At 39.3% G+C, this 26,141-nt stretch overlaps 1 protein-coding gene across 3 annotated transcripts in view; it reads left to right on the plus strand.

The window, feature by feature from the left end:
- The first annotated feature begins 1,556 nt into the window (after positions 1-1,556).
- Positions 1,557-26,141, plus strand: part of dennd5a (DENN/MADD domain containing 5A) — a 52,340-nt gene continuing 27,755 nt past the window's right edge. For 2 of the 3 annotated variants that reach the window (XM_057834491.1, XM_057834476.1), the window contains exons 1-4: positions 1,557-1,847; positions 18,701-18,772; positions 19,595-19,704; positions 23,861-24,554. In XM_057834491.1, the coding sequence (XP_057690474.1) occupies positions 1,748-1,847; positions 18,701-18,772; positions 19,595-19,704; positions 23,861-24,554 (976 nt within the window). In that variant the 5' untranslated portion in view covers positions 1,557-1,747. The remainder of the gene's footprint in view (positions 1,848-18,700; positions 18,773-19,594; positions 19,705-23,860; positions 24,555-26,141) is intronic. The other variant, XM_057834483.1, reaches the window with a different exon arrangement.

A 26,141-nucleotide genomic window follows, 5' to 3' on the forward strand; every position in this document is an offset into this window, starting at 1 on the left:
ACCTATTAGGCCAAAAAGATGACACAAAAATCATCTAACTCAGACCAGAACAAATCTATGAAATATCTCCCATCCAAAGAGCACAAGTGCCTTCTAGTGGAGAAAAAAACATTGTTGCCGCCAATTGGTATAACTGAGTCATGTGGTTATAGTTGCCACGTCTCATTGGTGAAACTAAGACAGCCACTGTCGGCATCTCTGGCAAAAATAAAGTCAATATGTAGAATAAAGATGAAAAATTTAACAACCCTAGTGTAGCCCAAAGTAGTGGAATAAGAGTAGAGTCTGTTCACAAATCTACTCAAGTGAAAGTAAAAAGTATTACATGGTAAAAGTACTCTAAGAAATACATTGTTCTCAAAAAGTTACTCAAGTAAATGTAACTGAGTAAATGTAACGTGTTACTACCCACCTCTGCAATGAGACAAAAACAACCATTCCCGCACACAATGATATCTATGGACATATGAAGTGTTCAATCAGTCTACCATACATGTTTTTGCCATGTGGGAGAAAACCGGAGTACCCGCAGAAAACCCACACTTACGTATACTGTTGTACTTTTAGGTACAAGGTTCAAGACATTTAGATTTTGTTTTTAATAGATGATTACACGGATTAAAATATATTTTTTTAAAAGTATATTTACGCAGCAAGGGCATAGGTTTGGTCTCAACATTGGTTGGGATAAATTTCTCACCAATATGAACCTCATTAATTGATAGGCTAAATGATCAATGCAAATCTATTAGTAGGTAATCCTTAGTTCACTACATTTCTTACAGTTTAATTAACGTTAACAATAGAAAAACATACAGGAGGATATTCCTCTCAACGCAGCTTCTTCCTTTAGTTTGAGAAATTCACACAGATTAATGTTTTGCTAACTCTGATGCAGGTCGGACTTTCAGTAGCAAAATTAGTGGTGTGTTCCCCACCTCCGCAACATTGACGTGTTTTTACATTACTTACGGTGGCTGCTGCTGGCGGAAAAAAACTTCCCCTTCTCCCCCTTGTTGTCAATGGGGCGGATGAAGCGGCATGTTGTATTTCTGTCTTTCTGCTGTTAATGCGTGTGTGTGTTATCTGGGGGGAGAAGGGTTAAGTCATCGGTCAATCAAACGTGCGTTTGAGGGGAAAAAATTGACTGGCACATTCAGCAAGTGAAAAGGGGTCAATGTAAGTCTGAACATAAAGTAGCCTGCTGTAATTCACTTAAAAATGGTCGGGTCAGTTCTATCTTTACAATATATTGGAAAACAATCTAAAAGACCCATATAACTGACCTCATTATATAATGCAAATAAGGTTGCTTAAAAGTTGGTGGGGACAATTTGACTTTACGCAGTGTTAATGCTCAAACTGTTCCAAACATCATAAATGAAAAATACGGTGTATATTACAGTAACAAAGCCGAGCATTTCTTTGAAATGGTACTTGATGTGAAAACATAGAGAACCACCTCTGTCGTGTATTGGGCGGACCTGAGGTGACACCAAAATTGCCATAACAGTCCCACTTGTGAAACTTGTGACCTTTTATTGTGGCAGCCACAAACCGGAAGTGTGTCGGACTGGTTGAGTGAATGGCTCAGTTGTGATTTTCTGTCCACAGCAGAGTCGAGCTGTGCGTACTGGGCTGCATGTATATACGTAGCATCGGTGATGGCAGGGCTGAATTACTTCTCTGCTTCCACTTAATATGCTCTCCATTACGGGGTTAAGGGAGCCACCGGATCAGTCGCAAAATGACCACCGGCATCAGCCCCGTCTCCTGTCGGTTCGCAGATTATTTCGTGGTGTGCGGACTGGACACCGAAAGCGGGCTGGAACCAGACGAACTCTCCGGTAAGCACATTGGGCTTCGAGGACATTTTGGGCCGATGCAGCAGTTTAGAGGGAATGAAAGTGTCTTGTACTCGTTATCGTTTTGGGTTTTTAGGACAAATTGATTCTGCTTGTCCCCCCCCCCCCCCCCCCCCCCTTTAAATATCGCCCCGTGTAAGTGAAATTCGCAGCAAATGTGATGCTAATGTTAATGCTAGGCCTGGCTCTGGTCCTTTTCCTGCCTTGTTTGTTTTCAATGCTCTACACAGAGCGAGGGATTATTCCCTTGTTATGGGCATTTCCATTTAAAAGGCTCAAATGTCCAGAGGGCTTCATTGCTTTTCATGTTAAACCAATCCAACATTATATGATGAACAATAAATTATATTTTTTGGTGGTGTGATTTGTAGTTGAGATGGAGATGTCATGAATTGTTTAGACGAAAACAACTAGCAAACATAGCGGTAAAAAATGTCTATTAATAACAATTTAAAGACAGGGCCTTTATGTCTTTGTGCCTTTATGCCTTTAAGACAAGCTCTTTCTTTTGTAATCCTGGTTAGTGAATGTTTCGTAAGAACATTTGTTTCTATTTCTAGCATCATTCACCAGGCATGTTGTCTTTTAATGTGTGTTTAAAAAATAATAATAACAACATAAGCACTATCGTACTTTAATTCAAGTTCCAGATGTTGTCATCTTGATGAGCCAATTCCACTCTTTCACCATTTAGTGAAGTATTTTCTTTGTCCAGTGTCTGGTCGGTTTATTTTGATAGCAACAGTTCATGCTGATAAGGTTTGACCAAAGTGCAAGGCAAGGTGCACAAAGTATGCATATATGTTGTAATTTTTCAATTCAATTAATTTCAAGGCTCACACAAGCTGAAGAAGATGGGTAGGCAGATGGTCATTTTGTGAACTGCCAGTTGATTTAAATGGATTACTTCTACATTGTGATGAAGTAATAAGATACAAGAACACATTGTTTGAGGTTGGTTCGCTGTGGTTTGGACAGTCAAACTCTAATTTTTATGACATTGAAAATGTAAACTGGTATGACATTGTGGCTGTCAATTCAAATTCTAGAATGGGGATCATGCCACAATATGGTGCTGAGTTTACCCCCCAAAAACACACATTTGTCACATTTGATTCCTAAAAAGAGGGGTAATTACGGTAACTTCTGTTTAATAGTTTTCAGGCTGAGTTTACTGAATGTTATTGGTTCAAGTAAAACAGAAAATTTGCCAAATATTGTAACTCAGCTAAAGGCCTCATGTTGGAATAAGAGTATTCATAGTAAACAACCAACAGTTTTAACATTTTTGAACTAAATGTCAGTCATTTATTGGGAAATATTCTTGTCTCGTCTTGTTATCTCACCACTCCAACGCGTCAAAATATGAATGTAATTTCAGTGTTGAGTCAGTGTTCAGGAGGTCAAAGTCTCGGTGAAAGTGTTTCTTGCACAGCAATGTCGCTAAACCCCAAATAGTTCTTTTTCAAAGATGCACACTAACCCCGCACACGCTTCCTGTTTCCACATACAATGAGGTTCCTCTTTGAATTCATGCAAATCATAAAATGATATTGACTGTTTGGAACTACCCGGTATCATCTACTTTTAGCTTGTTATTACCTGAGACCAACCATTGTCCGCTTTTGAGGGCTTTTGAACACACAGCGGGTGCCTTTAAAAGCGCCGATCTAGCATTAGCGGTGTGTGAAAATGCTGGCTTGTGATTGTCATTCGTGCTGTCATTATGTAGCAGCGCTCGGGGGCAAAAATATGAAGTCACATTCCATATATGGAGTGACAGGAAGGTTGATTTGAGAAAAGATGTCGCTTGTCTACAACATCTTGCACAATCATTCTTTTAGATGTTGCTTGTAATTTTTAATTAAAAAAAAAAAAGGGGAAAAGAATTGTCCAGGAACTTGGCTTTGGATCTGACTTTGAACTCTTAAATTCTTGCTCATGAAACAGGCTATGCAGATGCCTTTCTCATTATCCACGTTGTCCTACTTACTACACGTCATAAACAGGTGGCCTATGCGTATTGATTGTTTCAGTTTGAGTCAAAGGGGGAAATGGTGTGGAAATTCCTGTTAGCGTCGGTACATTTTGCTAACTGACTGAAAACTCCCAAAGGTACTCAGCTGAGTTAACAGAACTTCTGCATATTACATTTGAAAGCTAAGTTTTTTTTTGTTTTTTTTTTAAATACCATCGAGTTTCTTCTTCACTCATGCAATTTTTTGCAAGATTACGACACATCATAATAGGTCATTAAGAAAGTACAGTGGTTATAAAGACATTTTTCATCCAATTAAATTGTTATTTTTACAGCTATGATTTCATAACGACTGTTTGGCTTAATTAGGGCTGAAAGATTAATTGATTTAACATAGCAATTTTCAAATCGCGATGGTCAAGACTACTGCAGCATATGTTGTATGAAGAAATCTGATCATTTCTGCCCCTTTTAACAGGAAATATTTCCATTTCACATTTTGATAACACATTCAGAAAAAGTAGTTCATATAAAATGATTACAATAGATCATATAAATTTATCCCATCCTGCGAATTTTATGCCATAATCATTGAAAATATATTTGTTTAGAAATAAGGCATGTGCCAGTATGAGTTTCTAGTGGTATCATAATCTTAAGCCAAAATATCACGGTTTCACGGTATTGCAATTACAGCTCTAAAATGTGTTACATTGAGATATATGGGTTAATTAAAAAAACAAACAAAAAAAAACTCATTTTCATTGAACAGGATTTATATTTCAAACCATATTAGCAAATTGGAACATATTGAAGCGTAAGTTTAATGGTAAGTTAAATAAATAAAAAACAAAATATAACTGAAATATTCTAAATAAAATTAAAATAAATGCAACCCCTTAGGTGAGCCTAAACCCACAGCCACACCTCAACATTATTACCATCAGAACAAAAATAATTTGAATTATTTTCCATAAATAGCATGTGTGTGTGCGCCTCTTATCGTGTTTACATTATGCAAACACTTTCTCAACATACAGTTGCCAGAGAGAGAAAAAAAACATGTTTTACCACCGCTAGACACACTTGAGTTAGCTCTCCTAGCTGGTGGGAAAAGTACATGACATTGTTTACCAATCTTTAACTTGTATAAATGTGAAATCATATTGGAGGTATTGCCTCCTCGGCAGCCACCCTCCGCAAACATGTTTTGCATGTCGATTGGCCCCCCCACCTTAAGCTGCGGCCGTCTGTAACTTTTCTGTAGCTAAAGTATTCCCATACCAGTGATTTTGTTTTCTTCGATGGGGGAAAAAGTTCAGGAGTTTCACCTCCTCCGGCCATCGTGTAGCACAGCTGACTCTCTAACACTGAGCAACAACTGGTGGGGGAGGGTTGAGTCTTACGGCTGCAAGCAAGGGATTTCTCCCTGCATTTTTGGGACATGAAAAATTGCTAATACCGCAGGGACTGTATGACGGAAATTTTTTGCGGTTTTGAAACCGGGATGTTTCCATACCACGGTATACCTTGGAACTGGTAATCGGCAGATGTCTAATAAAAATAGAACTCAAAATATTTGGATACCTGCGCATGGAGGCAAGCAATGAACTTAAAAGCACTGCATAGCACTTCAGTGTCCTTGCATCATTAGTCATCTCTTATGTGTTGACTGTATGTTGTAATTCCTCGTCATGTTTATAAATAGTGCTTTGTGAATTTTGCACTGAAGCTTTGCCATTAGATTTTTTTTCCCTAAAATTGTTCAGCCTTGAATCCAGTTGAACCAAGGTAGACCTTTTTTTTAGGCAATATTGTATAATTATTAGTGATGCACGATAATGCATTTTTCAACCGATACCGATAACCGATAATTTCCTCCTCATTCCAACCGATAACCGATAATGTCAAGCCGATAATTCTATTAAAAGATTTATGTAAAATTTTAACGTATACACAAAAGAAAATATTACTGTGCAAAAATATAATTTATTGCTCTTTTTTTTCAACATAAAGTATGAACAAGTCGTCAATTCAAACATCTAAATAATGACAGATTGTCTGACATTGTGTAATGGTAAACCTGTGGCAACAATTGCAGAGTAAATACCTAAGTTACACAAAAATGCATTTAAAAGTAAGCCATTCCTAACATATATAACATTAATCCGCTGCAAAACACACCTCCTTAAAAGTAGTCAGTTTTAAGTGTAAATCTATTGGCAATAAGTGAAATTATCTGCGATCGCTTCAAGTGTATTTCTCTCAGATTTCTTGGAAGAAAAATAGCGAGCTGAAAATAATCTTAACAGCCTTGTTTTAAGCAATACATTATTATACTTAATCCTAAAAAAAAAAAAAAACTTGAAGAAGGAAAGATTTTGAATAATATTTGTGGCTACAGAATATTGATTTAAGAATTTGATTATCTACTGTGACTGTAATTGAGCAGACAAATAAGTTAAATAATTTGAAAAGTGATTGCTAATGTTATATGCTTTGTTGCACACTGTGAAAATGATTACCTCAAAAGAGCGAGATGTCATGTACCCATTCTGCAGCGCTTTGTTTACATTTGCGGCTTTCACGACATTTGCGTTACAGCAGCTAAACTGCTACACAGCAGTACTATTTGGACGGAGTTGGAGCTCGCATCTGCGTGCGTGTTGTTTTGTGCCTGAGTTTTATTAAGCCGAAAATAAAGGCAGCGTTACAAAGTCATCTGACCGCTCGTCATTTCACATTCTGAATGCATTATTGACTGGCTGACTTCGTTTTCTCCATGTTTAAATGATCTTATAACCACTGTGCCGTCATGATAAGCTTGCTTACCGGACATCACTTTTTCATGAAGAATGGTGGTCGTATAAACTGCATTATTTCTTTTATCCAGGGCTTTGGTTCTCGGGTCATTAAGGTAAAAAGAAAAAGCACGTGTCTTGTCTCGGCGGCTGCGGCAGCTACATTCGTACCGGATAATCCGCCCGCCCTGGCCGGTTCGCCGCGGCGTATTTGGGTCCTGGCTCTGCTCGCACGCCGTGGGGGAACGCTCGAGAAACCGGGGTGTTCGCCGGAGGTCCAGAGGCCGGGAAACCGGGCTCGGCCCGCCCCGCCTATGGCGAGGCGGCGGCGGCCTGCCGGACTGGCCAGAGCGGCGGGCTCCGTCGGAAGACGGCTACTTGCCGACTATCGGTCTCCAGTAGTGCCGGTGTTTAGCCTTAGATGCGAATTTACCACCCGCCTTGGGATGCATTCCCAAACAGCCCGACTCTGTATCGTCACAAGCCCTGTAGTTTAACTTGATGTTTACAATAGCTTTAGCATTCCTGCTAGCAGCAGCCTCGTATTTGTTCCAAAATTCTTTATGATGCATTTTTAAATGGCTGCTGGGTTAGTGGTTTTGAATGAGGACGCGTTCTTTCTGCCTCGTGGAACTTATACGGTACATGTTTCGCAGATGGCGAGAGCGTCGTTTTTTTAGTAACAGCCGCCATAATATTCAACTACTTCTTGTCTTGTAACTCCGCCTCCTCAACCACTCCTCCCTCAGGGGCTTCAGAGAGGGGAGGGGTTGAGGAGGCGGTGTGCTGAATTCTTTGGTTGCGCACATTTGGAGGCAAAATCAAGTATATAATTATCGGATTGCATTATCGGTTGAATTTTTTTATTATCTGGATTATCTGTGTGACGTCATAATTGCCATTAGTGGCCGATAATTATCGGTGACCGATATTATCGTGTATCTTTAATAATTATCCAAATAATCAATATCATATCGTGTCATTGTAAAACTGGTGATTTACACCTCTAGTGGTAACAACAACGTATTGGGGTTGTTTTTAATCAGGTAGGGTGGAACCATTCAAAATTGCAGTCAATGTAAACATCAATCCTCCAAAGCAATGCTTCAAAAGCGGTTTGTAAGGCTCTTTATATCCCTTTATACATGTCATGTGAGTTTATATACAGTAAAAGCAAAAGAAGTGACCAGAGTGTTCTTTTTGGCGCATGATGACCACCATTAGCATATGTATGACCATGCTGCCTCAAAAGCGACACTGAAAAATGGAGCGCTCGGGGACATAAGTGCATTCACACGCAGGCGCTACTTATTCTTATGCTAAATAACCTTTAGAATTTTACAGACAAACCTCCCTTTCCAGTCCTCCTCCGCAAATAAATGAGAGGATGAGTGGCTCAAAAAAAAGACAATGACATTGGGATTACATATTTCCTGTGTGTCTGCATATTTTTATTGACCTCTCCCAATCTACTGAGTGCCGTATATCTGAGAATTATTGTGAGATTGTATTTGTTTCACAAATGCAGCTGTGGCAGATTGATATAAGCTATTCAGTAAAGGGCAAGTAGGCAGTGATTGGACTAATCATTTATCAGTTCGCCTTCTATCGTTGTCTATTACAGCCCATTTGTGCCAATAATTGCAAGAGTAAATGACACAGCATTAATCTTGAAAAGCAGCCGGTCTTATTTGATTAATCGTTTCAACCATATTGCTACCAATTCATTGCTGCTGCATTTTGCAATAGGCGTCAGCCAAAACCAGATTTTCTATAATTTGTTTTAGCAAACTGAACAAAGTAACATTTTGTCAAAGCATTTAAACATGTTCCTCATTTAGAAAGCTGTGTATTTTCGTGTAACTCTTAACACCATGTCAAATTGAAACCAGGTGTTCGGGGATCATGAATTTGAGGCTGTCAATGCAATGTTCACTGGCTTATTTTTGGCAGTTCAGACACTTTTGTTAAATGAGTTGGAAAGATTCTCTTGGATGGGAGGCAGGTATGTTTGCAGCAAATAGGCTGGGTTTTTCGGATATTAGGTGCACAGCAGGTAGCGTAGGTGGTTGTCGTATACCGTCTAAATAAGGGTTGCCAATCTTGTCAAAACTTTGAAAGTTCATTCATTAAATGAAAGCATTGCGAGATCTCTTATTGTTCATTCAGTATTTGTGTGGCAATGAACAGAAAAAAATTGGAAATAGATTTTTGATCATTTATTTAGCTACTGTTAGGCTGCAAATGATCTGTTTTAAGCCTTTTTCATGCAAAATTCTAGTAATTAGTAGAGCTGGGAATCTTTGGGCACCTAACGATTCGATTACGATTACGATTCAGAGGCTCCGATTCGATTATAAAACGATTATTGATGCACCCCCCTCCTTTAAAAAAAATTTTTTTTTTTTTATATATAAAATAAAGTTTTGTACATTAGTTCCAAAATTGTTCAAAAATACTCTCAGGCTAAACCAAACTACTATTTCAGTATCAAGTTAACATATAGCAGTAAACAAATATACAAAAATAACATTAAATAAAAAAACTCCAGTCCCCATTCTCTATCAGCAGCTTTAAACTACATTCAATTAATTTAATGTTGTGAGTCAACCGTTAAAGTTGTTAAAATTGCTCCCGTTATTCCATAATTTCCCTTTTGTCTACTTTTGACATGTGAAAGTTTTAAAACTATTTTAAAGATAGATTCAAGTCAATATTTTAACTGATTTAGGAGTATTTTAGATAAAAAGTTAATTAGGTTTGCTTGGAAGGTTCGCTACAACAGCATTGCAGGGAAGTTTACTGCTTTAAGATGGCGGCCGTTCACTAACGCCCGCATCTAGCTTTTTGCAGATGTGCTGCTACCGCTACCGAGTCTATAATCCATCTAGTCCTATATAAATGATATCTACCGTAACATTATGTAGCTTAGCTGTACTTGTAGCAGCTTTTCAGCAGCAGTCAGGTAGGTTGTTGTGTTTTTTTATCTCGTGGCATGAGTTGAGCTAGAGCCGTGAGTTGAGCGTTGGCATTACCCGAGGGGCCGGTTAATGAGAAGCATAATGTTTAGCTACTCCCGCTCCGTTCCGTCCCGATGTCCGCGCGGCGCGCTGAGTGTGTTGTACTTCCGCTTTACTTGGCATATTTCAATAATCGGAATTTGGATGTTTGTGAATCGTTCTCGAATCTTCCACGGCCGAATCGCGAATAATCTAAGAATCGGAAATTTTGCACACCTCTAGTAATTAGATAGAGCTAGTAATTGGGATGCCACAGTTATTTTCCATATTCAATGTATAGTAACAAAATGAAATCTGATTCCCATTTCATTTTACTCCACTAAACATATGATGACAAATAAATATGATAATTTTGTGGGCTATGAATAATGCTGCATCAGGATGCTGCTGAGCTCTCACATGTTCAGGGAAATGCCACACAAGGAAGGCAACCGTATTAGGAGAGGAGTGGGTGGTTTTTGGATTATGATGGTGTGAAACTGAGATCTCAGTGATGCTTATTCCTACCACCACCTGTACATACTGTCATCATTGTCAATGACTATTTGTTACCACATCAAAGATACTAAACTATTATGGTGTGAGGTTTGTTGTATGATCGGACCAAGGTGAGAATTGATAATACAAAATTCAGATCATATCTTTAATGTTGATAGAAACGTCTGCCAAATTGCTCAACACCAACCATGTAGATGTTCCGGTGATCAATAATCAAGTGTACTTAAGTGTAAGCCAGCACAATATATCGTTTGAACATCGCCATCGCAATGTGCGCATGCGCAATACTCCCATCGCAGGACGTGCGATTATTATTATTTTTTTAACTTTTGTTTTTATTCATAAAAACAGCAATCGTGCAGCAACAAGGCTTCCTGGATCCTCTTTATATACACCAATCTTCATTATTCACAGATAAACCCCCTTCGCCTGGATTACGCGGTATGATATGAATACTAGGGTTGTCCCGATCGCATATTTTTGCACCTGAGTCAGTCACCTGATTTTGAGAGCCTGCCAATAGTAGCAGATAGTCTTGATCTGATGCCGAAAAATTTTTTTTTTTTTTTTTTGCTTCGACGTTCACGCTGCAGAGAACAGCCACTCACTTGCACATTGAGTTGCCACAGACTGTGTACCAAGCAATTATTAACACATTAGTGCCTTTGATCATAGACGTACCAAGGTGTGTCTGGCCAGATCAAAGCTACAAATCTGTCAATCATCATTACTGCACTGGTGGCCAAGAAAAACAGTTTGGTCGCACTGCATATTGGGGAAGGTAAGAGGGTTTATGAGCCTGAAGTAGAAAAGCATAAAACATGATGCTTTTCACCCGATTCCGATCTACTAGTTTTAATATCACTTTTCGGTTCTTCATCCAAACTCCTCAATAAACTACAATATATCCAGAACTCCGTTGCACGCCTTCTCACCCGTACCCCCTATAGGAATCACATTACCCCCGTCCTCCACAAACTGTACTGGCTTCCCATTTCAGACGTGATACAGTTCAAAATCATTCTTCTCACATACAAAGCACTCAATAACTTGGCTCCTCCTTACCTCACGGACCTTCCCTGTCCCAACAACCCCTCCCGTCACCTCCGCTCATCTAATGGAAACATTCTCGCACTAACCCCACAAATAACACAATGTACTTGGGGTAACAGAGCCTTCTCCGTTGCTGCCCCATCACTTTGGAACTCACCCCCTAAAACCATCCGCACCTGTTCTGATCCTCCCACATTCAAAAAATTGTGAAGAACTCACCTTTTTAAATTGGTTTTTAATTTATAATTCTTTATTGTTTTGTTCTGCGCACGTTGTGTGAGCCTTTTCTTTGTTTCAACTGTAAAGCGTCTTTGAGCATTGGTAAAAGCGATCTACAGTGTATCACAAAAGTGAGTATACCCCTCGCATTTCTGCAGATAAGTATATCTTTTCATGGGACAACACTGACAAAAAGACACTTTGACACAATGAAAAGTAGTCTGTGTACAGCTTATATAATAGAGTTAATTTATTTTCCCCTCAAAATAACTAAAAATTGAGCCATTAATATCTAACACCCTGGCAACAAAGGTGAGTACACCGCATGGGAACTACGTACATCCCTAAATGTCCAAATTGAGTACTGCTTGTCATTTTCCCTCCAAAATGTCATGTGACTCGTTACAGGAGTGCTGTCAGCATTGCTGCAGAGATTGAAGAGGTGGGGGGGATGTCATTCCCACCACCATGCTTGACTGTAGGCATGACACACTTATCTTTGTACTCCTCACCTGGTCGCCGCCACACAAGCTTGAAACCATCGGAACCAAACAAATTAATCTTCGTCTCATCAGACCATAGGACATGGTTCCAGTAATCCATGTGCTTTGTTGACATGTCTTCATCAAACCGTTTGTGGGCTTTCTTGTGTACCGTCTTCAGAAGAGGCTTCCTCCTGGGGTTACAGCCATGCACACCAATTTGATGTAGAGTACGGTGTATCGTAGCCATGTGCCGGTTACCAGTTTCACGGTTTACCGTGGTGTGAAAACGTCGCGGTTTCAAAACCACTAAAATTTTCCGTCATACCTTAGTACGGTATTCGCTATTTTTCATGTGCCAAAATGCAGCGGCAGCGCTCACCCTTTCCCTGTTTGTTGCCGTGAGTGTCAGTGACGCTATTCTGCTAAACAGCCAGCAAACCCAAAAACACACCCTCCAAACACAAGGCGTACTTTTCTTCAATTTATTGAGCTCTCAAATCGTGGTGAAATATACAAATGAAAACATTTAAAACGTTGTACAATTCGATTTTTCCACGTGTGATTAGGTTCAACAGGATAGCAGTAGCACCATTAAAAAGTTCGCCAAAAACAAAACACATTTTCCTTTCAAATTCAATATACAAACTAACTAAAACTTACAAAGACGAATGTTAGGCTAGGCTAAGCCTGGAGAGCAGCTTCGTCGAGTTTTTATGTCTCACAGCCGCTGAGTGAGAAGCAAGCTTGAATGAAGGGGAAAGAAAAAGGATCGCGTCAAAGATCGCTAATTGAGAAAGGAGGTCTCACTCCTCACTTTTTTTTTTTTTTTTAGATGAAACCTTTCCTCAACAATATTTACATTTTAACTAATTTATAAAACTAACTTATACATTTTTGACTAACTTATTAACTTATGAATTCTTTGTTCTTTTTAACACAAAGGCATGGCATCATGTAGACCAGAGTTGACACAGCGGCTGAAAATGGCGAAACTTCACTTGAGCCCCCCCCCAAAAAAAAGTCATACAGTATATATTTTTATTTAGAAGTGTTTTTACTTTTTTATAGCAATTATTTTGTTCTTACTCTAATATTGAGCAACTTGAGCTGTGGCTGTGGGTATAGTCTAGGTTCTATTTTTAATTGTATATAAAATATTTGTTATTTTTTGTTAATTTATCTATTTTCACATTATATTCATGTTCCAATTTGCAAATATGTTTTGAAAAAAAATCCTGTTCAATGGAAAAAATATATATATATATATATATTTTTTTTAAACCCATACGTCTATCTCAAAATGTTGGAGCTATAATTGCAATACCGTGATACCGTGAAACCGCGGTATTTTTGCTCACGGTTATTGTACCGTCAAAATCTCATACCGGCACATGCCTAGTGTATCGTCTGAGCACTAACAGCCTGACCCCGATCTCTTCAATCTCTGCAGCAATGCTGACAGCACTCCTGTAACAAGTCACATGACATTTTGGAGGGAAAATGACAAGCAGTACTCAATTTGGACATTTAGGGCTGTACGTAGTTCCCAAGCGGTGTACTCGCTTTTGTTGCCAGGGGTTTAGATATTAATGGCTATATTTTGAGGGGAAAATAAATTAACACTATTGTATAAGATGCATGCATACTACTTTTCATTGTATCAAAGTGTTATTTTGTCAGTGTTGTCCCATGAAAAGATATACTTAAATATCTGCAGAAATGCGAGGGGTGTACTCAGGTTTGTGATACACTGTATGAATAAAATGTATTATTAATATACTGCAAACCCCTCAAAATTCGCAATGTCATTTTTACCCAGAATCATTCAGCCCTACTTAGTGTGAATAGTCATGAAAATAAGTGTACAGTAAATAGAAACCGAGAGTTTCAGACAGGGGACACCTGTGCAGTCTTCTATGAATAAAAAATGAAAACAGAGGCTCGGGTCAACAGTATGTGTCATGTTTCAAGATGCAACTGGTGACTAGGATGCAGAAAGAGATTGCCATGGTTTCCTGATATTTTTGTTGGCTCATTATCCTAATTATACTGTTTAGGAAAACTAACCAAAAGTAAACGACGGGGTTGGAAGGGAGGACAGGCGGGCGGAGAAGGTTGGGAACACGCTGGGCTGTTGTGGCCCGTTTTTATTCAACAAAAATCAAAAGTACAAAATCAACGAGCGAAAACCAAACCTTCTGTCTTGGAGGAATCATGGCCATGCCGTGAAAAGCCTCGGATGTCCTTGCTTTTTCTCTCCCGTCTCTCTGCACCTCTCCTATTTTATTTCATGGGGAGAGCACTTTGATGCCAATAGCCTTACCTGATTAGGCAATTGCCTGCAGGTGGGGTGGTCGCCTCCCAGGGGTGTCGCCGTCCGTGGTGCTGAACCACTGTGGTGAGCCATGTGGCACTGCGATGCCACAATAAGTAAAGATAAAATGTTTTGTTGTATGTTAGTAGTACCACAGCAGGGTGTTGATTCATTACTCCTTGTCGTACATTCAGTTCTAAAAAAACTACCATTGATTACCGGTAATTAATTTTCCATACGGCAACGAGAAATGTATGCCACTTGATTAATTCTTAAATTTCGCGGTGTCTCGTACACCATGAAGCTGTGAATACAGATGTAATGAATGAAAATTTCATTCACAAGGTCATCAATTTAGAATACTATTTTGTTATTTATTCAAATTATATAATGACAAATTTTAGTTGGTTTGATCTCTGTTGCCAATATTGATGTGCAAGAAAACAACAGATTATTTCTCTAAATCCTTAAGAGTTAAGGGTTTATTAGTGTAATGAATCTGTTGCCAGGCTTCACTCACTACTTCCTTTTGCCAAGCAAAATCTCTTGCACTGCAGTGCTGAAAGAAGATTAGTCTGTGGACGTGATCCCCACACATGCACATCTCTACGCGGTGTCACCTACTGGTCACAATAATCACAAAGCTCACATCCATTTAGGATTAGAATTGAGAATAAATCCAATCACCAAGGTTGACTCCTGAGAGTGGTCATCTGTTTATGGTCTTGTGTCATCAGTAATTCTAATGTGGGTGGATTATAAGCAAATGACTGTACTTCTCTGACATAACGCTGATTAGACAAATGGCAAAATAGTGAGAAATGAGATGGCTCTTTGACTTTCTGATTATTTCTTTGTGGTAAAACAATCAAACTGAAAAAAATCTATTATAATGTTTGTGAATTGTAATTCTGAAGGATGTTTTGCATATCATGGGTCAAAACAGCCCAGCGGCAGCTCTGGTTCAGCGCAGCTAGGACTTGTGAGTTTCAATTCTTTATTTTGTTTGCGTAGAAGCGAACCAACTACAGATTTAAGTATGCAGTACTGCATGTACAGTATATTTCCATTAAAAATATTTTAGAATGGCTAAGAGGAAAAGTATTTACTTGTTTCTTGAAAAAGAACAAATATTGTGCATGTTGAGTAGAAAGCATTGACTGACTTCAATGAGTCTATTTTTTTCTGTTTGGATAACCTCACTCAACTCCACCGCTCCAGGGTCAGTTACACAAGAACCTTTCATGCAAGTCAAACCCATGACTGTCCTGCGGTTTGATGCTCATATTAGTGACAATTCTCTCTACCTTGACATGCATTAGCTTGAGGTCACAGTGGCCAAAATAGGCTGGAAAAGTTACGTAATTTCTCCGAAAATACATGTCCAGCATGTTCTACCTTAATAATTTGTGTAGTTTTATCTCATTATGCCCAGAAAAATCAATTATCAGAAAAAACACAATATACAGGGTTTCCCAAATATCAACGTACAGTGTGCTTTAGGTTATTGAGTACTACTACTATGTTTCGTTTGTGTTTTGTTTTTGTTTTGGTCAGGCATCTGTTGGATCGAGCCTTTACTGATGAACTGAATATATCCTGAACTACTGTTTTTTATATGATTATTTCATGATAAATGTGTTTTTGTTTGACTTTAACACTGCATTAGTGATAGACAACATACACGTATTCGAGTTCGAGTGCTGCAGTAGGAACAGAACTCCCCTTAAAAAATGTTGAATATCAAATAATAGTTGGTGTTGCTTTTCAGCATGAGGTGGCATATTTGCTGTACCTTTTTTGAATAAAATCAATACGTTAAAATACTTTCTGGACCAGGAACAAGTTAATTATCAACAGAATCATTTTGTTACTAACATCAAGGCTTTTACGCTTACCTAATTGTTTTTTGCAGTGTTAGCATGACCCATAGCTAGTGATTGGGCCGAACCTATCCACTATCAGTATCGGGGTTTCAAAACAAGTATAATTCACGGATTAGATCGAGTCAACTTGTAAAAATTTTCGTCCATGAACAATATCTCAGACTTTATCATTGAATGTGCTCGCGCTCCATGCGCTGCCAAAACGTGACTTGGGGACTTACAGTGCTCCTCAGTATTATTTTATTAACAGATACACAATTCTAATGTTTGATTTCAGGTCTGCATTTATGAGCGTCGGCTGTTTACAAGTCCATCGCAATTTTTCGGCCATGCTGGCCCAGAGAGTTGGTTTGGAATTTTGCTTTTCAGCTGAAACAAAATTTTGGTTCTTAAGTGGCCCAAAATGGGGCCCGTTAAGTCAGGGTGTCAAGTGTGAACCCACCTGGTCGCTCGTCGTGACTGTTTTTGTTGTTTGTTTTTTTGTTGTTGTTGTTGTTTGTTTTTGTTTTTGGTGTGGCTGTTTTTGGCCATTGTTAAATAGATAAATGCACCTTTGGATCTCCAGGTACTGACCGAGACACACAATTTTCGGCCACAACTGCGCAGAGGATCGGTTTCAATTACCCGTACTTCTGCAAAACGTAATTTAAGCTTGCCCAAAAATGGTCACTTTGAGGCTGGTGCAAACCCCCATTGGGCCACGCCCAATATTGACATATAGTGTATCACAAAAGTGAGTACATCCTTCGCATTTCTGCAGATATTTAAGTATATCTTTTCATGGGACAACACTGACAAAATGACACTATGACACAATGAAAAGTAGTCAAGAAAGCAAACAGTTTGCTGAAGACATTCCAACAAAGCACATGGATAACTGAAACCATGTCCTATGGTCTGATGAGACGGGCTGGCTTTCTTGTGTACCGTCTTCAAAAGAAGCTTCCTCCTGGGGTGACAGCCATGCACACCAATTTGATGTAGAGTACGGCGTATGGTCTAAGCACTAACAGGCTGACCCCCCACCTCTTCAATATCTGCAGCAATGCTGACATCAGTCCTGTAACGAGTCACATGACATTTTGTAGGGAAAATGACAAGCAGTACTCAATTTGGACATTTCAGGACGTACGTTTTTTTCATAGGGGGGTACTCACTTTTGTTGCCAGGGTTTGATATTAATGGCTTTATTTTGAGGGGAAAATAAATTAACTCTATTATCTAAGCTGCACACAGACTACTTTTCATTGTGTCAAAGTGTCATTTTGTCAGTGTTGTCCCATGAAAAGATATACTTAAATATCTGCCGAAATGCGAGGGGTGTACTCACTTTTGTGATACACTGTATATTTTCATTTATTGTGTAACTTGAAACGCATAGATAAACTATACAACCAGTCATTGAAATGTTCATGATGAACGGAAAGAAGTAAGTATATTTCGTAACTATCAAACCAAGGCAAAGAAAAGCAGTAGCTTCCATCTAACCTTATGACCTGTTTTTCCCTAAGCGTACTACAAGAAGAATAACCCAGTGAAATCAAACATTTTGTCCACACTAACACCTTGTAACTGCAAGTTTTACTTGGAATTGACCATTTGCAGTTCTTTTTGAATAAAACCAAATCAAGTAAATTGTGTCAAATCCTTTGTGTTTTGGATATACACAATATTTACATTGAATATCATATTTTTAAAAGACTTCTATTAAGGAGGTGCAGCCCCCCCCCTCCCAATTTTGTGTTCTTGTTGATTTTGCATCGATGTATATTGTTTAAATGAAAGGCTTTTTCATGGGGATGGGTTCGGAGAGTAAATTTGCTGTTCTGGATCGGAAGTGAAAAAATATGGATCAGTTCATCCCTACCCTTAGCACTTTCTTTAAAGGTACTATATGGAATTTATAGTGTTAATGTAAAATACTTTTCTACTCAATGCATGCTCCACCACTGCTCTGACGAGTACACAGAGCTCTGACATTTTAACTGAGACTGCCCCAAAAAGCTCTTTTACTTCCCTTTAATAGAGAGGGTTTGGGTTGCACGCTCACGCAAATCCCCGCGGCAGCAACGCGTTTTCACCTGGCCTCTGCCTAGTCTCCGCTTGGCAAAAACACTGCACACACGAGCCAGTAACTTACAACAATTTACCATGGATTCTGCAGACAATAAGAGACCAGCTTCCAGCACAGCTCCAACTCCAATATAACTCATACAAGCATGCGCGTCATGCAGGAGCTTAATACAGAGGCTGCAGTTATACGCTTTAGGCCGGCGGTAACAGTCCCGAGTAGCAAGTGACAAACTCCATATAGTACCTTTTAAAGTCTAATGAAAGCTGTGCATTTTAAATATTTTGTGTTCTACGTATTAGTTTGGGTATTTTAAATGTCTCCATCTCTTCCTTAGACCACTACTAATCACTAAATTGTGTCGATATTAATGTGTACACAGTTATGTTCAAATGTGAGATGATTTAAACAAGCGAGAATGAAAAAGACCTAGTCAATGAAGGTGTAAGTGATGTGCTCACCCCCCGCAAGCAGGCTTGTAATGATATTTGTGTTTTATTTGCTGTATAGCTTTATGCCAGTATATAGAGGCTACTAAATTCAGTGATGGGGCCAGAGGAAAATTGGCAGGGGCAAGTGAAGGTAACCCTCCCACCACACATTCTGCCTCCCGTCCTTTAACCTTTGCTAAGCTTTAACCTCGCAACCTGTAACCTGGTTATAAACATTCTTCAATCGACCCTTTATGTATTTATTTCTCCCCATTTTTCTCTTGTTTTTTTCCAAAGATTATATGGGAATTGGCCCTTTCTTTATTTTGCCTACTCTTAAGTTGAGTTTTCTCCTCCCAGCTTTTCCATCTTCTCTTCCTCACGTCCCCAAGCAGCGGCTGAACAATAAGCTCATGTTTGACAATCACTGCTCCTGTTTCCTGTGTGGCCTCGTGCACACATTGCGCTCACTCACTGGCGAATTCAGTACTGCCTGCGCTGGTATTGCCTGGTCAATGTTTACTCTTCCCCAACAAATCTGAATGAACTTTTAAATCCTGTGTGCATCACTTTTGCTTCATCTTGGGTTCGGATCAACTCAATACAGGCTTTTTTCTGAATGGATTGTTTTCTGTGTTTCTGTGTTGCCAATAAAGCTGTCAGAAAGCATCTTAAGCTATAAAGCTTGTTTATTAAAATGTTTTTATTTTCTGGTTTCATTTTCTAACATCAGTTTGCCATTAATAATTGATCAGCTTCATTATTATTATTATTTGCTGGGAATGCAGATGGCAGCTTTATATGATGCAATACAGTACATTCTTCCTCCGTAGACCAATTTGCTGACTTGCTTTCTCCCCTCTGGAATTGTGCCTGCTACTGATCAACCACTTCCTGTGCACCTTTGCTTGCTCTAGTGCTGAGTCTTCACTCCTTTTTACTCTCTTCCTGTTTTTCCTCTTCGCCTTTTCAGGTGAGAATTTTGAGCAGAGTCCCCTACGGAGAACCTTTAAATCCAAAGTTCTTGCACATTACCCGGACAATGTTGAATGGAATCCTTTCGACCAGGATGCAGTTGGCATGGTAAGTCACAAGTCAGTCAAAGGCTTCCTGTAAATTTTAGTTTAGAAATAAAATCAATCTATCTATAAATTTGAAAAACAAAAGAGCTATTCAAAAGGCTATGCCTGATGAAATAGAAGGCAAAAAAGGGAGTGATGTTGTACTCGGCTGCATTTTTTTTTTTTTTCCAAACAGAGAGCTGATAATAGTAAAATTATGATCTTGCTACAGGTTGAACAGTGTGTCAATTATAGGTTTAGCTGCAAAAAAAGGTGCAAAATGAAAAGGGGGGAAAAAAGCATACATTCTAGCACAAGTCACTCTAGAATACAAGGCTATACTGCAGGTCAATTCCGATTTCCTTGCCCATATGCGATGCCTATCCTGTTTTTTTTTTTTTTTTCACAGTGTGAACTAATTCAGGGTTTTTTTTCAAAGCCAACCTGGGCTTATTTGTATGTGAAAAAACTGAATATCTCAATGCGTATCTATACGAATGCGACCCTTATGTCATCACTGAGTGAACTACACTGTCACCACTGTTCCACAAAATCTAACGGATGCGAACACTCAATGACAGGGGAAGACTCGGAAAATATCTTTTCCTTCTTGGGACTGCTATCTGGTTTTAAAAAAAGCATAAAATCCTCAGAATTGCCACAATAGTGTGACGGCGGAAACATCCTTAAAGAGCTCTATTCACTTCTGTATACACTGTGACAAGTGACGACGTGTCGGAGTGCGAGTGCGTGTCACTTTGCAGCCGCATTCCATTCACACTGCAAGTTGGATGTTTTTTTTTTTTCAAGATGAACGACTACACAAAAAGTTTGTCATATTTTGGGGATCAATCAATCAATCAATCAACTTTATTTGTATAGCACATTTAAAAATCCGCCAAGGAGACCAAAGTGCTTTGCATAGCAAAACACAGCAAAATAAGTCAACTTTGAAAGATAAAACAAACACATAAAATAAAATAAATAAAAGACGAGGTCATAAACTGTCATTGCACATTAAAAGCTGACGAAAAATAAAATGTTTTAAGACGTGATTTAAAATCCGTAAGTGAGGGGGCCTGTCTAATAGTAAGTGGTAATTGGTTCCACAGCCTGGGCGCCATCACCGCAAATGCACGGTCACCCCTAAGCTTCAGCCTTGATCTTGGGACTACTAGAAGCAGGTGGTCAGCTGATCTGAGGGTTCTGGTTGGACTGTAAGGCTGAAGCAGTTCTGACAAATATGGCGGCGCAAGATTATTCAAACATTTAAAAACAAATAATAATATCTTAAAATGTATTCGGTAATGTACCGGGAGCCAGTGAAGAGATGCTAAAATTGGGGTGATATGTTCACGCCTGCGGGTTCTAGTTAGGAGTCGAGCAGCAGAGTTTTGTACAAGTTGCAGACGGGCCAGTGCCGCCTGACCGACACCTGCATACAAAGAATTACCGTAATCCAGCCGAGTTGTGACAAAAGCATGAATCAATTTTTCCATATCAGAGCGTGAAACAATAGATTTCACCTTAGCAATCTGGCGAAGCTGATAAAAACAGTCCCGAACAACACAAGAAATCTGCTTCTCCAATTTAAAATCAGCATCAAATTGGACCCCTAGATTTTTGACATAATTCTTAAGAAACGGAGACAATGAACCGAGGTCAACATTCAGGGAGGCCTGGCTACTCGGTTTGAACACCATGACTTCAGACTTACTGTCATTCAAACTTAAAAAATTACATGAGAGCCACGACTTTATATCGTTGAGGCATTCAATAAGTTGACAGAAAGTGCCATTCTGCGCCAATGGAAAATAGATCTGACAGTCATCAGCATACAAATGAAATGAAACACCATGTTTTCTAAAAACAGAACCAAGAGGCAATAAATAAAGTGAAAATAAAAGAGGGCCGAGAACAGATCCCTGGGGAACCCCATGTGGAAGCGATGCCTTTTTGGACATGAAATTGCCCATTTTCACACAAAAACTCCGTTCATTTAGGTAAGACTTAAACCATTCAAGAGCGACACCTTGAATACCCACACTGTGTTCAAGACGAGAAATTAAAATCTGATGGTCTACGGTATCAAATGCTGCAGATAAATCCAAAAGAACTAAAACAACAAACTTGCCAGAGTCTGTTGCCAGAAGTATATCATTTGATACTCTTAAAAGTGCCGACTCAGTGCTGTGGAGGGATTTAAAACCAGACTGAAATGGTTCCGAAATCTGGTTTTCTTCAAGGAATGGTAGCAGCTGACTATAGATAACCTTTTCTAGTATTTTAGAGATGTATGGAAGATGAGAAATGGGCCTAAAATTTGAACAGAGGGTGGAGTCTAGGCCTCTCTTCTTCAACAAAGGTTCTACTACTGCATGCTTAAAGTCACATGGCAATGTGCCAGTAAGGAGACTACAGTTAATAATTTTTAAGACGTGTGGAGCAATGATGTCAAAAACCTCTTTAAATAAGCGAGGGGGAATTACATCGGAGGGGGAACCGGAGGGCTTTATATTACTAACAATGTTTTCGACAAAAGAAGAAGAAACTTGCTCAAACTGGGCGAAAACAGATGAACAGCGCATGGGAACGGAGGGATCATTGCAAAATGGTGAAATAGAGGCTCTAGTTGTAGCAACTCTGTCAATAAAGAATTGAAGAAAGCGGTCACATTTTTCATTTGATGCATCAGGATCTAGGGAAATTGGAGCATCGAGGACAGAATTTATAGTTTTGAAGAGAGCACGGGGATTATTACTACTAGCAATAATTTCCGATAGGTACTTGTGCTTCTCAGCTTTCACAGTCTTCTGATATTTCACCAAGCAGTCTTTTAGGATCTCCCAGGAAACGTGCAGCTTGTCCTTTTTCCAAGAGCGCTCCGCTCTCCTGCACTCTGGGATGAATTTTATTTAATCAATGACCAAGAACTAACATTGCACATTAGAGTAAAATACAATATAATGGAGAGAAACATTCTAAATAGGCATTTGTCAATGTTAGGTATTCACATTATTCACAAAAAGATACCCATCTATCATAGTCTTTATTTTCATAATCATTTCTGAACAACCCCGCCAACTCTGGAAGTAAAGGGCATGGTTAAAGTTCCCTTCTTATCGCTGTCAGTGTGAAAAAAAAACAAAAAACTATACATGTCGCCCCCGGGTTATGAACCAGTTCCGTTCCTATGCTTGCGATGTAACCCGAATTCCGGCGTCGATCAAAATGAACCCTTTAAGTACCTCTAATTACCCCGCAAATCTCAAAATAACGATCCAAACATGTATTATACGTCATTGTACTGTCCTCGCTAAGATGTTGGGAGTCTTAGCTAGACAGCAAGCTAAGCTCCGAAACGACGGTCAGACGTCTGTGGTTTGCTGACTTTATTCAGCTGTTCATGACATCAACACTTGAAGAATGAAACTAAAATAAAAAATGAAATTAAATCAGTTTCATTTTCAATAGCAGCAATTCAAATTTGCGTTTATAACTAATGGCTGATGCAGCAATAACAATCCACACAAATGATTAGTGAGTATCAGTTAGCGTCCGTACATTATCAAAACCAATCACATAAACTCGCCCCAAGTATTCGACCACAATTGAAAACCCACAATAAACCGTACAAAAGGTATTATATATACAGTATGCGTTGCCTCTGTGGATGCGTCAGAAGAAACAAATGTGCGCGCACGCTTGCAGCTGGAATCTGCCCCCCCCCCCAATCTCTCTTTTTCGGCTGCGCCACTCTTCCTTGTGTGTGCGTGTGCACACTTCTTTGTGTGCGCAAATACGTTCTTCTTCGTGTGCACATGCGCTCTTACTCGCGTGCCATTAGTACTAACTGCTCTATGCTTCCTGCACCAAGATAAAAGCGTGCATCACAAACCAAAAGTGAACGTAATTAAAAAAAAAAAAAAAAAAAAAAAAAAAAAAAAAAAAAACAAGAGTCCAAAGTCAAAATCACGTAAATCGGGTACATCGTAACCCAGGGACTACCTGTATATTTCGCACCTGAATATAAGTTCCAGCCAAATTATGAAAAAAGTATCACGTATAAAATAAGGTACAGTATTTATTTCAAAAGGTCTTTGCATGTTTTTTCCTAACTGTTCACAACTAATCTGACAATGTAATGATGCTCAGATTGTTTCTCCATCCTTTTACAGCTCTGTATGCCGAAAGGTTTGGCCTTCAGGACGCAGGTGGACTCCCGGGAGCCGCACTTCCACTCATTCATCATCACCAGAGAGGACGGCTCTCGGACATATGGATTTGCTCTCACCTTCTTCGAGGAGGTGACCAGTAAACAGATCTGCAGCGCCATGCAGACTCTTTATCACATGCACAATGCGGAGCAGTACGACATTTTGCATACGCCCACCTCTCCTCGCGGACCCGAGGAGACGAGGCTCCACCACCACCCACATGGTCAACCTCGGCCCATCCTCCATGCCGCCCCTGCCATCTCCCGTCTGCAACGTTTCAACTCATATGACATCAGCCGAGATACGCTGTATGTGTCAAAGTGCATCTGCTTGATCACACCCATGGCCTTTGCCCAAGCCTGCCGGAAGGTGCTGGAGCAGCTTTACCAGGCAGTCACCTCGCCGCATCCCCCGCCCCTCCCGCTGGAAAGCTATGTCTTCAACATCCTCTATGAGGTGCCCCTGCCGCCTTCTGGGCGATCCCTAAAGTTCTCAGGCGTCTACGGTCCCGTGGTTTGCCAGAGGCCGAGCACATCGGAACTTCCGCTCTTTGACTTTGCCATTGGTGAAATGTTTAACCTACTGGGGGTTGAGAACGTACTTCAGTTGTTCACATGCGCCCTGCTCGAGATGCAGATACTGCTCTACTCACAGCGTAAGTAGCCCACCTGCTGCATGTGCACTCACTCAAGCTTGCGTTGAGTGTTTCTTTACCTCCACAAGTAGGTGAAACCTGCGGAAGGCGGAGTTTGTACATTTGGTTAAGTATGTCTGTCTGAATGTCCGTGTTTAAGATAACCCTAGAACAAATAAAGGGATTTTAGAACTTGCAGGATATCTTTGTAATATGAAACCAAAGCGGTGATAAATTTTTAGGGTTAAAAGGTCAAAGATCACAGGGGTCAGAAAAGGAATTTCGTGATAACTTGATAATGTATTAGCCTATTTCATTCTAATTTGCTGGGTAGGTGATATTATGAGAGTCATCACATTTTGGAGTATGAGGGAAGTGAGTGCCCATGCCACCAAATCTGGCGATGCTTTGAATGTGGCTGCTTAGGCAGAATGCTGCTTTCTCAGAGTGAACCTTTTTTTTAGTAAGTTTTATTGTTAGTGTTATGTCCTCGGCACACACAAAGCACATCCTGTACAATCTAATGAGATCTCTTATAATAGCCCAGCTAGAAATTCCCCCAAACTCACCAAACAGGTCACTTATGTCTCTAGGCACCACTGTATTAGAATAGCATGGATAGAATACAGGTCAGTTTCATTCAGACAATAAATCTAATCCTATTGCAAATTAGAACTGCAACAATAAACGGTCTTATACAGGGTTCCCGCAGTGTCTTAACAATCATAAATGTACACATTTTTATAGTTACTTAAGAAGGCATTGCATTTCATCAGTTAGGTCTTACATTTCTTAAATTGTAATTGCATCGCAGTGCGTGAAATTGTCTCAGAAATGTCCAAGCAGCTAAGAAAAACCTCCACCCACTCCATCCCGATTATACAATTAAAATTTTATTGACGTACATTAAGCTGTCGCCACAAAATGGCATTAAAATCTGTTCAAATTTCGAAGTGGTCTTTAAAAAGTCTCAAAATTTCATAAATTTCATATGATGAAGCCCTGGAGTTGTGAAGTTTTTTTCTTTATTTTGCCATTTTACAAGTACAGTGGTACATCTACTTACAAATTTAATTTGTTCCAGGACCTGGTTTGTAATAAGAATAATAAGAATACATTGTAACTCAATTAATTTGTTCCAAATCCCAAAAACCTGCGCTAAATCCTTAATAAACACTGCAGGTACAATAACTAATAGAAATTACATATAGCAAAACAAATAAATTAAAAATACAAATCAGAATAGTAATAATAATGGAATTAAAAAAAAAAAAAAAAGTTTTTGTCACATTAACATATAGAGACTGGCGAACAGAGGTGGGAGGAGACGGCGGGTTAATTTGGATACAGTGATCCTTGTTCTATATAATTTAAAAAATGCATTAAATAAGACACATGCAAAACAAATAAATTATGAAAAAAATGAATAACAAAAGCGGTTTTATTGTCACCTTAACTTACCGTCTAATGGAGGTCGGAGGGAGGAGACAGCGGGTGTGTAGGTAGGGGAGGTGTAGCGGTGAGCCGCGTTGTCTAACCAGTTCACTCACACGCATATCACACTCATATTTTTCTATCATTTCCTTCTTAATTTCAATGGTAAGCGTC

The sequence above is a fragment of the Corythoichthys intestinalis genome, chromosome 1 (assembly GCF_030265065.1).
Source record: "Corythoichthys intestinalis isolate RoL2023-P3 chromosome 1, ASM3026506v1, whole genome shotgun sequence".
Lineage (NCBI taxonomy): Eukaryota > Metazoa > Chordata > Actinopteri > Syngnathiformes > Syngnathidae > Corythoichthys > Corythoichthys intestinalis.